At 27.6% G+C, this 13,750-nt stretch overlaps 1 protein-coding gene across 1 annotated transcript in view; it reads right to left on the reverse strand.

Moving 5' to 3' along the window:
• Positions 1–13,750, reverse strand: part of LOC126905969 (uncharacterized) — a 135,694-nt gene that overhangs the window by 109,792 nt on the left and 12,152 nt on the right. Inside the window, exon 2 of the mRNA XM_050686178.1 lies at positions 11,713–12,299. Within this exon, the coding sequence (XP_050542135.1) occupies positions 11,713–12,299 (587 nt within the window). The remainder of the gene's footprint in view (positions 1–11,712; positions 12,300–13,750) is intronic.

Consider the following 13,750-nt stretch of genomic DNA (forward strand, 5'->3'; position numbering starts at 1 on the left):
GTACACCGCATTTTAATATAATGAAAATAACATTTGGAAAAACGTCTACTCGGAGACAATAGGACGGTATTAAGTGTAATATTTTATTATGGGATACCATAAATATTAATGCATTTATTCATTGGATGACGACGACATTTTTCTTTTACTCTCGACGACCCTACACGAAATAATGGCGATTTTCGAGTGGTATTCACTGTCGGTTATTTTATTTCTGTACAACATCCATTAGTTTATTTATTTCTGATGTTTTCATCGCCGAATGTCATAAACACGAGCTATATAAAAAAATATTATTGTATGGTCAAAAGCAACATAAAAGAATAATGGTTCTAAACTTTTTGGTCCATCTTTTCGGGGGTTGGATGTATAACGCGGACCTCCACTGAGAGAAAACTTTCTCGATGTAATGGTATTGTACAATATTATCATGCCATCCAAATATTTACATAAATTGTTTGAAAACATGTACCAGACGGTTTAGAAATCGTATTTTAGAGGCCAAGGTCGACTGTTACGATATTGCAGTATTCATTTTCATTTCGAACCCGCGTTTTGTAATAGCTTTACTTCCATTAGGGACGTGTCTTATATCTGAGTTATTTTTTAAGTCGACCGAATGCATCAGCTTAAATTTAAAATCCCTTTTGAAGAGACAACATTTATTGAACACGACAACTTGCGAGTTTTAAGGTTCATCTGGCGTTACTAGACTTTAATGGTTATGTATAAATATTCTGAGCTGTTAAAACTTTACTAGCTTAATCATAATTTAAATCTCACAATTTTTCAGTGTACTTATGTGTCGCGTCACAAGATTTAATGTAATTTATATTTTTATAAAATATTAAAACAGCACTGGCAAAAATTAAGAATTTATTTACCATTCAGAGTTACTAATACTACTTGCTTTATATATATATATTTTATTTTATTATTGTAATCAGAGATATTTATTAGAGATAGTTCAAAAATTAATTTTAATTGTAATCCTCTTAGAAAGTTATCTATAATTTACCAAAAAGCTTCTAGATCAATACATAGTTATGGTAAATATTGTAACTAATTATTCATATATCATTATTTTCTTTAAAAGTCTTATGTATTAAATTTAATTTTATTAGCAATATATTTTTATATGTTTTCATTTAATCGACAAAAATTTTCTTTTTATCTGTACAATTTTTACTCTAATTAAAGCGATAAATATAAAATTTAATTATATGTATAAATTTAAGTAAAACAATGTTTTAATTTATAAGTAAAGTCCCTGTCCATATTTTATATTCTGTTTATAGTTCATAAACGAAAAATATTATTCGAACTATATCATTCTATTTAAATTTTTTACTGAAATTTGACTATTATAACTTGAAAAAGCACTTTACATATTAATTTAACATATTACAGATTTGTTGTTATATACTGAGTATCTCATGAGTGACTGACTAAAATTATAACTTTTCATCGAAATATTATTTTCCTGTAATATTTTTGTTTTTTAATAGTTATTGCATTTTTAGACCACATTAAAAAATATTTTTTATTAATTATTTCGAATAAGAAAAAAAAAATGTTCAATACTTTTTCTTGATTAAAAATTACAGCGACATGATATTACGATCAAAAATTATACATTTTTTCAGTTAGTACTGAAAACACTCTGTATATTGAAACAAACTGTACCGACGGTACAAGAGGTTTATATGGGTCGGATTAACGTCGTTATTAATGTTTACACTATTTCTATATGGGCTTTACATGTTTAATATTCGTATAGGAGAGTACAATGACTATCAATCAGAGTAAAAAATAATTATTCGTTTTTCCTATTATACACAAGAAATGCAATTTCACCGACCCTCCAAAAAGAAGTATGTAATGTATAAAATTCCTTCTGAGATTAAGATTGATGAGCTTCCCAGGCGGTGGTTTTCCTTTAACCGTTTTTCAGAGATGTGATTTAAATTTTCCCATTGGGTTATTAATCATTTTCCAGATGGTTTTTCATTGTCCGAACTAATTCCAAGTGCACATGTTGCGAAATTACACAATGTACTTCAAAATATATGGTTTATTACGTTAATTTTGCCTGCACGAGTAATTATATTCAATGTGCGCAACATACGCGTACAATTTTCACGAGCATATTAAAATGCATAACAATCGTAGTTTTGTAGCTTTTTGTTTTTAGCCCGTTGCTTTCGAGTATCAACTGACATGCGTTCACTAACCTAGCCTAATGCATCGACATAAACTGCAAGTGACATCAATTATCACATAACACAATGTAATATTATGCGTGACGACATGACGCTTTGACGACTGGTACATGCCAAAAATAATTATCAAGTACAATTGTACGTACACCACACGACTCAACAAAATTCAGTTGTTTATTTACTTATCTTTTCGTTTTGTGTAAACGACAACTCGTTTTTTTTTTCAAACGAGTTGTGGAGACGGCTTTACGGTGGGCTCGACGCAAGGTCACCGAGGAACTCCTAACGGCAGATACATAATATAGTAGTCTAATAATGCTGAGTGACGTCAATGATAGGAGACGGTGGAGACCGAACGTAATTCGACACAGAAGCCGGCCGATCTCGTGAAAAGTGATGCCACCAACACCCAGGCGATTAATTAGTTCACAGGTAATCTATAAAGCAATGGACTCGCATCAACAACAACGTTATTATGTTGCGACAATAGTGACTATTTTAATCGAATCTTTCAAGTCGGTTAGACGGATATACTCATCACATACCGCGCGTGTGTCGTACAACAAGCCGTAAACATTGTTGACATCATTTTTAGCGCCAAGTTACAATTTTATAATGGTTATCTCGGCGATTAACTAATTGAGTTCGATGATCGCGTTGAGGAACTATTCGGTATTATAAAATAATGCTATTAAATCACATTAATTAATATCGTCCGACGGATGTAAAACTAGTTTTAAACTGCTTTTTACCTACGCAAACTTATAAAATATAATTTGCTCGCCAAGTATAGCACGTGCATATTATTACAATTGTTATTTAGCCATCTATTTATACTTTAATGTGGTGTCCTTCAAAACGCAATATTTTTGTGCAAATTTTTCACTAATAGCGTGTGTAATGTAAACTAGTTGACATTTTAATTTGATCTTACTTCCTTTTATTGTGTTGCATATTACAATCACAAACGAGTAGCTTTAATATTCAACCGTGCGATACAAACAATACTCCGCGAATATCATATTTACTATTTTTTTTTTTTTTAATAAAAAATGTCTAATGACTCGCTAATATTTACGCAAAAATGAAAACCGATTTGTTTTAACAGAATAGAATAAATTGTTTTTTAGTTGATTAAGTTATTCAAAACCTTAATAGGTATTGACTAGACGGGATTCGTATTTTGTTCTGTCATGGTAAAAGTAGTTTTTTTTATTATCATTCTAGTTAACTTGATCGCGTCTATGTGACCGACGCCGAAACCGTATCTGGAGGGTTGTACTACAGAAAAAGTAATAAGACGTCGTCGCGTCGGTTTCATATTATTCGACCCATCATCATTTCTAGTGAGATTTGTCTACGTTTTAATTATTGGTCACTTAATGTTTGAAGAGTGTCTTTTTTCTGAATAGCCAAGACAATTTTCTACTAAGAAGAAAAAAATATCTTTTCATTAATACATTGTAAATAGTTTTTATTTTCAATTAGTTAGCCGAGTGTTATCTTGGAATTCACCAATAAATTTTAAAACATAGTAGACTTGGAATAATCGTAAACTAGTATAAAAAACAACTAATGGCTAATAGATGTTATACTTTTTAAACGCCGAATATTTATGGTTCAAACCAAACACAAATGTAATACATAAAATTAAATGTTATTGAATTTATTTTGAATTAATTGAGTGACCTTCGAACTGCATACACAAAGCCTTTCATTTAATTTCATTTAAAATTCACTTGCCCTAAATATTCTATAGTAATAATTCATTGTTTAGTAATTTTTTGTCGAAATTATTAAAGAATTATTTTTAATCGAATATTAAAACTGAAAGTATAAGCTTTTCATTGTTCATTTTATGTATACATTATATTGATTAATTTTTATTGTTTATTTTAAACAGGATTTCCGCTCTAAAGGGATTATAGTAAAAATGTTATAAAATGTCAAGTATAATAGTTTAAGTTGTTTTTTATTAAATGACATTTACTACAATAACTAACAAAAAGAAATTAACAATTGTATCTTGTAAATATATTTTTTTTTATATTAAGCTATACTGTTGAACTAAAACAACAAATTATAATTTGCCCTGATACTATCTAATTCCACATGAATATGTTTTTTGTGCGTTTAGTTCACAGTTGAACGCATCTTACGATGACTCATTGAAGAAATAATCTGTATTTTGTCAAAAGTTTTAGTTTGCGTTCAAATTTTATTACATAAAAATTTATTTTACGGAACAAAAGTAATTAAACTTGTATAGAGTTAGAAAAACAGATGTCTTTATTTATTTATACATTGTCTATCCGGTAAACAGTAATTAACCTCTACTGTACAGTATTGAATTAAAAGAGGTAAAAGGTTTTCTTCGACAAAGGTTTAAATGTTTTTGAAATAGTAAAGTAATTGGATTCACACTTTTGAAGTGCTTTTAAAATAAATTTTCATAAGATAAACTGTATTTGACAGCTTGTAGTTAAAATAATGTTATTGATTTATTTTTAAAAGAAGTATACATTTATTATTGTTTTATTATAGATATAAATACAAATATTGTAAATCAATAATAATAATAATAATAATGAATAATGCAATTCATGTAAATTTAATAACCAATTAGTGAACATCGTTAATAGACCATATTTATTTTATTATTCAGTCAAAAGTTATTAAATATTTTAAGTCCCCTATTTGTTGTTAATCTGTTTGAAAGTTTAGAAACTGTAAGGTACATTGTTTCATTAATAGTCCGTTTGTTCTGACGGCGCTGAGCCTATTTCGATTGGCTATTTGATTGCCTTATGGATATTAATGTTAATTATATTCGTCAATACATCCGATAGCATAATGAATTTATAATAATTATTTTATTTAACATCGTTTATTTAATTACAATAGTATTTCAGACATCACTTTTACTAAATATAAAAATATTCATAATCCAACAAGATATAGTGTTTAATTTAAAATCATGTTTGTCCATGGGCTATTCCTTAATTTGCGGTAATTACTGCCGATAACATTAAAATGATTAAGTAGATAATTAATTTTAATAAGAACAAAATTTATAATTCATTGGAATAGCTTTATACTTTAAATGCGTAGTCGAATAGTACATGGAGAAATTAAATTGAACAAGTTCTAAATAATAAATAACCTGAATAATATTTTTGCCTCGTGCGTGATCGCTATTACGTTTTTGATAGTTTATAACAACCTATAATTATAAAATTATTGTGTAATCAATCATTTAAATGTATTTACATCACATCAGTTTAGTTAGTAAATAAAATTTAAGTGCTACATGAAAATTGTAATTGACAGGGACCAATGTCCACTCTTTAATTTTTGTATTTAAAAATCAGCTGATCTTTGAGTATTTTTGCGTAAAACTTATTGCTATCATTAACGTGCTCTATATTGAAATTTATTTAATTACCTATCAATAATAATTATCACATAACTACAACTGAACTAACTATTTACTAGCATTTCAATTTGTGTAAATATTGTTCAAATTCAATGTAATTGTTTCTAGTTATTTATTAAAATAAACCATAATAATATATTCATTATTGACACTAATTAGATAATTTCAAATATTTTTTGAACTCTCTATGCGCATACGCGAATTTTAGTTTTAAGTTTAATAAATTTTCATAAGCTAAATGTTATTATAAAATTATTTCATCGCTAGTTTTTAATATTATAGAACTGATATGAAATATGAACTCTGTGATACATATTTAATAAAAAAAGGATTCTATTAAAAAATTAAAAAGAAATACGCCAAATATATATTTTTTTTATTTCAAAAATTATTTAGATCACAATTTTTGAGATTTGGATAAGGTAAAAAAATTATATTGAAGAAAATTCTTATCTAATTTGTTCGCTATTATCAAAATTATTAATAAGCATTAAGTACTGAAATAGTTAAAAAAAGTATTAATAAAAGAATATAACACATTATAACGGTATATATTATCGAAAAAGAGTGATAGGAACATAATATTATAATCCATAAATATGCTTATCTCGGCTGAATTATTGTAAATTATTATTAGTCCTATTATTATGTTTACATTAACACTTAAAAATATTAATAATAGCTGAAAACTAAATTATAATTTAAACTGACAACACTTACAATGTTGACATGATTAGTTATTATTTATAAATCGAAGTTATCAAAACTCTGCCTTGGGGGTCATCGACGGATTATATTTTTTTATTGCAAGCCAGTGCATGTATGTCTGGACGTCACACAGTAGATGGATAACCTTATTCTAATCACAACCATTAGATTAGCCTCGAGTAAATATAATATTATTATACAAAACAAACGGATATTAAAAATACATTTGAAATAATCAGCCTCACACCTTAAAGCGATTGTAATAGATCAATGAAGAAAGTTATGATTTATATGCCAAAATATTTCAATTTAATTGTGTGTACCACACCGTTTATGCGATTAGGGTTTTCACGTTAGTCATAATCTGGTTTTTAACAATTTCGCTTGTACACATTAAAATCGTAACATGTTGTAACATCATTCATCGATTATGGCGTTTTTGAGCTACCAAAATTAAAATTGAAAATTTCTCATCAGACGATTTTTTTAACTTTGTGTATTAAAAAATATGTGTACCTATGTTATAATGTTACAATTTATTCATAATAATTTCCTCAAACATTATTTTATAGATATTAGATACTATTGAATTATTTAACAAACACACACACACACACACTTCAAAGAAATATAAAATTTTAAATGGTATAATCAGTGTTACATAATTACCATTGGTTTTATTATGATACAATTAACTGGTATAGAAATTTATTAACTTGTCACGATAAATTCCACATTTTCGTACTGTTTCTATTTTTTGGCGTATTCTTTCGAAAAGCGATAAATGTTTACAATTAAGAAATCATCATATTTATAGTAAATTAGTTTTCAATTTGTATCACTTGTTTTTAGCGAGGGATTTTTTTCAAATACCGATTTCAATTTAACACTCGAGCTCAAACAGTAAAATAAATTGTGTCATGAAAATAAGAAAACTTAAACCGTAAGACATTTTACGTAGGAGGGTTTAACAAGCTGTACAATATTTCGTATATATCCCATGAGAGTACACATAAAAGACATGATATGTTCACAATTTCAAATGTGTTCACAGGTAGTGTTTTTGATTAAATAACATGTTACTAATAAATGAATTCCTTTAACGCCACTAATGCTATACAACAAAATATGTGAAAAAAAATTAACTTATAAAAAATTTATTTTGTACAAATTGTTTTTTCTATTGAAAAAAAAAAGTGTTTTTGTAAACTTTGACTAACTGAACATTTTATTCGAAACAATTGAGAATTCCAATTTTCTTTTTATTATTTTTTGTTCCGGGCAAAATTTGTACTGAAACATATTTTATTGACCTTTATACCAATTGACTGTAAAAAGTATAAACTCGTAAAATTGTTCACTAAATAAAAGTTATTATTTTATTTTCAAGATAACTGAATAGTCTGAAACTAGTGGCTTTACAAACTCCACTAAAAGTGATTTTACTCGAATGCCACTTGAAATTAACAAAATAGTAAAGATAGTACAACCCAAAAATAGAAAGAAATCTTACAGCTTAGAATATTTGTCTGTAGGGAACAAGGGATGAGTATAAAATAGAAAAATAAAAGAACTTCTACCGATTGAGTGCGTACCGATACTACGTCAAAGTGAACAATATTTAGCTGACATGAAAGTAAAAGAATATTTATGCTATTTTATTTTGATAATAGTTTATTTTAAAGACTTAGCGTATTGAAAAGAGAAATCTCGAAAAAGCTTTTGACCAATCATAACTCAGACTCAAAAAACAAAACAAACGCATAGTAAAAATAATAAAAATATATTAAAAAAAAAAAATACAACACGCACTATTTGTTGTAATATTTTTATCTCTAAAAAACTTGAATGTTAGAAATTTATTTGATTTAACTTGACGGAATATACAGTCGTTTTTGTTATTATTTATTCATTGTTTTAAAAAGCGAGAATGACATATTTAACATAAAGTAATTTATAATAGATACTAAAATATTAAATCTAAAGATGATTTTCTCTTTGCATTTTTTAAAAGTACAAGTAAGTAATTGAAACAGCTTTGACCAAACATCTCTTGAATTATATACTACCTTTTATATTCCATGTAATTGCACAGCAAATATCATATGAATATTTAATAATCTTAAAAGTACACCGAAACTTTAATTTATTAATTTTTTATTTACAGATAAAAAACTACATCATGCCTATTTGTTAACCTTTGTAAATGCCTTATTTTTATGAGAAACGACGGTGACACCAAATTAAAGATAATATTAATAAAATACTCAAAGCTTTTGATGTAATTTTTAAAAAATAATTTAAATTAAATTACATTTTAAATTTTGTATGCTTTAATTTTTGTTTAGCAACGCAAAGGAAATTCCTTTTTGAGATAGCTCAAACGAATGGCTGACTTGAAAGCGTTCACCGTTTTTTTCCAGTCGAAAGAATTTCAGATGGTAAATAATTTTCTAATTTCACTGGAACATCGCATACTGCAAAATGTTGGGAGTTAAGCTTTGTGTACAATAAACCAAAATTAATATACTTTCGGGTTCGGTTCATTGTGCATGCAATGTTTTACATATATTATTCACTTATAATTACTGTACGTCGAATATTATGTAAACTCGAGTATAATTTATTATGGACTCGGTAATTTCACCTTGTCGCCCCGAGATAAACATAACCATTACTTTGCAGTTTGAATCTACGGATTATCGGGATGAAAAGAGATTCAATAAAAAAAGAGAGAGATATAAAAATAAATGTTTTTGTAGAAGGGATTTTCGCATCAGTACAAACGATAGCTGATAAAGCGATCAAACACCATATGTCAGTATTAACGGACAAAACCAATTTTCTATTTGGCACACCAAGTCTCATTTCAGTCAAAAAGAAAAGTGATATTACATGGAAAAACAAACAAATCAAACAAACGCCCCACTAACACACTTACAGTACTTTGTAGTGATAATAAAATGATGAATATCATATTATGTTGAAAATTATTAGCGTTGAAATTCAATGTAAGAGACAGCGCATACTCTTCTCTGTTATTTATTATTTGCAAAAATCTATTAAGTACTCGTCACGCAAATTCCTATTGTTTCAATTAAACACAATTGACACGGCGTTAGTTGTCATATTCATTTTTTTATTTTTAATACTTATTTTTTTCCTATTCAATAGTATAAATATATAATCAATTGCTTCGTCGCCAATAATAATTAATTGCTATTAATATGTTAAATTGGAAATGCTGTGACCATTTTGTCAACTCGATGACGTCTTGTGAAAAATATTTTCAATATAAATTCAATCGATTTCATAAAATTATTATTTATTTTTTGCATTGTGTCAAGGAGACAAAACAGCGGAAAATCACCTTACACACGTGAGATCATTATGATGACGATGACATTTTAAAAGACATAATCGTTAAACGAAATTCGAGGTTATCTCTAAAATACTATAACGTCGTAGTTACAGCTAAAATACTGATGCTATATTTGTTGCTAAACATGAGTTTTTTTTCTTATAGACAAAACACTATGTTAGTTTTTATAGTATGGCTTAAATTTATGCATATCATTTTTTGTATCGCCAGGAGATAATCTTTAACTACTATTTTCTGTAATCTAATTAATTATAATACCCTACTTGTTTCAGAGATTTACTCTCAAGTTTAAATGCACACTCAGGCTATGAATTCCAAACTGGATAGCCGGTAATAGGAAAAATCTGCTACTTTTAATTTACAACATAGTTTGCCCAGGGCAGCTACCATGTAGAAACTATAACGTTTGTCTTGTGTACATAATTCAATGATATCCCTTTTTACAGCGAACATAATACTGTATATAAAGTCACGAGTAGCATGTTTTGGCTCGTAAAAGTTGTGCAGATCTCTGTGGGGGTGTTGGATATAACATTTTAATTTTAATAAGAAATCAGACAGCTTTATCGCGCTTTGATAGCAGTCATAATAAGGATGATAAACTAATTGAATTAAGAAACTTTCTACGTTTTAATTTCTATAATAGCCATGCTGCAATTTCCTCGGGCCAAACAACATAGCTTACAACCCAATTGTTTTTGTTTGTATTACATCCCCCGTTTGAATATATTATTTAATTTAAAGTTAATTTATCATTTGAAAAAGGGATAATTACAGTAAAACAATTATCCGTCAATATAAAAAGTAATCCAATATGGGAGTAATTATTTTGCTGGCTATGAAGTTTGAGTTGCAATTAAATAAAATTGTTTTTTGGCAAATATCAAGCTAATGTAATCGTAATTAATTCAAGTATTATTTTTCTAAATTTCACACTAAAATATTAACATACGAAAAAATGCAAAAAAGTAATGATATCTATTAATTTATATAAAGTAAAGTGTATATTAAACAAAAACAATTCCACGGATGAAATTGGAAAGCTCAAACAAAGCAAATAATGCAGTTTTTATTATTTTTGAATCATGACTATATGTAGTCAATTAATAATCTGCTAAAATTTAAAAAAAAAAAGTTCTAATCTACACAGGTGCCTTCGTTTTGCATCATTATCACTTAGTAAAAAATGTAAATACACTTTTTTCATTTATTATGAATAAATAAAAGATATTCTAATAAAAATACATAAAAATATTTGCTGTGCAATATTTAGTCAAATGCAGTTGTTTGTAAAAAAAATACACGTCATGTGCTAGTACAATTATTCATTTATTTTGTTAAAAATCCTTCGAATAATTTTGTTCTGTAGGTCAATAAAAATCAAATGTGTTTTAATAGTTCAATAATCAGTTAGAGACATTCTTACGGTAATTTTTTTGGTTATTCGTTATCTAAATCAATATTATTTTTTTTACTATTATCGTTACATCCTAATAAAGAGATTATGTACATTATTATGTGTCTTTACGCTTTAGCCAATGAAAACATTGTATGGTTTGCTTACAAAACAAACGATTTTCCATACCACGGAAAGTTTTGCTAACCATTGGAGTATAAATAATGTCTTCTTGAAACTACATGTAAAATACATAATAAATTTCAAGGCAATGTGATATATAGTATCGAAACGGTTTGAACTTTGTCATTGATAGTTTATCCAAGAATAATTAATAATTAAACTATTATTTCTAAATCATAACTATTCTATAACTAAATTGATTGACCCAGAGATATGGTAAACCTCAAATGACAAAATGTGAATTATTGAAATACATATTTTATACACATACTGTGATTTTATAGTCTAAGATTACTGAGTATATGAGATGAGGTAGTTAAAAATTCATATAAGTAAAGTAGTTAACAGTATTGCGTGTTAAAATATTACACAGTTAAACTCTTACCTTTGGCCTTAGTTTGGAAAGTCTATATGCCGCGTCTTCGTCCACACTACACGTACTACATCCGGATATCTTGCGCTCAGGCGTATGAAGTGAGTAATCTGCATCCAAAACACTTATGACACTTCCAGCAGCACTCCAAGTGCTAGCTGCACTACAGTCCGACGAAGAGTCATTGAATCCACAGTCTGACTTAGGTTCGTACTCGTCCAGGTCGTCTAAAGTGAACATCGATGAAAACGAGACCGGATCTTCCGAGTGATCGCTAACCACCACAGAGGGAGTCCTGAACTGTCTCGCACCAGGAACATCCGTTTCACCCGCGTTGCTGCTGTAAGATCTAAAGAGAGCTGCATGCTTAAACTCTTGATGATGCAACTCGTAGCCTTGATCAAGGCTGTGACCTTTTCTACATGGACCATTGCTAGCACCACCCTGACATCCTAGCGGACCAGTCCATGATTTGCGCCGTTTCCGTTTCGTTTTGGTTTTGCTCACTTCCAATAAGCTTTTCACCACTGCTTTGTTCATTGCTCGTGCTTTAGCTTTTTCTTCCATGTATGCCATTTTGTTTTTCTCTTCATCACTACCTACAACCGAATAATATAACTATACAGTTTAAACTCAGCAAGATTATTTTTCATAAAAAATATTATTAACTCTTAAAATTCAGTTTTTTTATTCTTGTCATATGAACAAAACAAATTTTATTAATTATAATAACTCACATTTTATAATTTGTTATGAACAAACTTATTTACACTACATTTAGTATGAGTCTGTTAAGCACTACAAAATTCCATACATTTTGTCATTGAATAGATTTTATATTTAATGCGTTCAAAATGAAGTGATTAAATATGTATAAGCCTAAGAGAGTAAGTTACTTAATGAATTCAGATTAAAATTAGTGGATTAAATGAGTTTTAAGATGAAATATTTAGTTATTAATTGAAATAATTAAGTAATTAGTTACAATTTTTTTTATATTTTATTGTGACCCTTTAAGAACAGAAATATATGTATTAAATACAAATGAACTCTAGTTAATTTAAATAAACGATTTACTTCAATAAAAAAAATGTTTATAAGTAGTTGTATACTGTATGATATAAAGTACTTTTAATGGTGGTTAAACATGGTGCAGTTAAATATTTTACAGATCTCATCACTTAATTTTTGTAAGCAAATATTTTGTGTATCTTTATACTACTCGTATACATTTTATTAGTGTTGTATATTGATACGACAATAAAATAATAGATTTTAACTGTCCAAGTTTAATCGTCGCTTCAATTTGACTGCAACAAAAATGTAATTTCTTTAGGTTTCGACAGATTTTAATTTAAAATTTTTAGTAGAAAGAAGCATTTATATTTTTGCTGCAACATTTCAAAAGGAAAAATTAATTTAGAACATTATTTAAAGTATAGCTCATATTTCACTTATAACACTTACCCGAATTATGTTATATTATAAATATAGATGATAAAAAACTTGCAAATTACTTCCTTTAAAATGTTTAAAAAAGAAAAAAAAGGATAATTGTGTTTAAATTTTTAGTAGTCATACATTGTTATTTATGTATAATTAAAAGTTAACATAGAAGATTTTGTTTCTTGGCAGGATGTAACTACTAGAAAATTAAATATGCTGGCCTAGGTCATACAAAAGGAGATTATGGTGTTGAAAAATCGATGTTGAATTTTTGCTACATAAAATATAACCTAGTAAATTATTTTTGTCGGTAAAATACTATTTTACGATTCGTATCGAATAAAACAGAAAACTATATAAGAATATATATATATTTTTTATAGCTTACTATTCATCTTTTGCTCTCGTGCAGTATAAATAAAAACGATCATAGTAAATTACACATAAAGAATGAAGGTATACTGTTATGGTCTATACAAAGACACTCTTTATGGATACAATGCGTATCGGTTAGCATAAAGTTTCATATAATGATGCAGTTATTTAAAATGATAAAAATAGGAACAATACGTTGTATTGTAAAGTTACACAGCTTTCAATGTCA

The sequence above is a fragment of the Daktulosphaira vitifoliae genome, unplaced genomic scaffold (genome assembly GCF_025091365.1).
Source record: "Daktulosphaira vitifoliae isolate Bord-2020 unplaced genomic scaffold, ASM2509136v1 Scaffold_4, whole genome shotgun sequence".
Lineage (NCBI taxonomy): Eukaryota > Metazoa > Arthropoda > Insecta > Hemiptera > Phylloxeridae > Daktulosphaira > Daktulosphaira vitifoliae.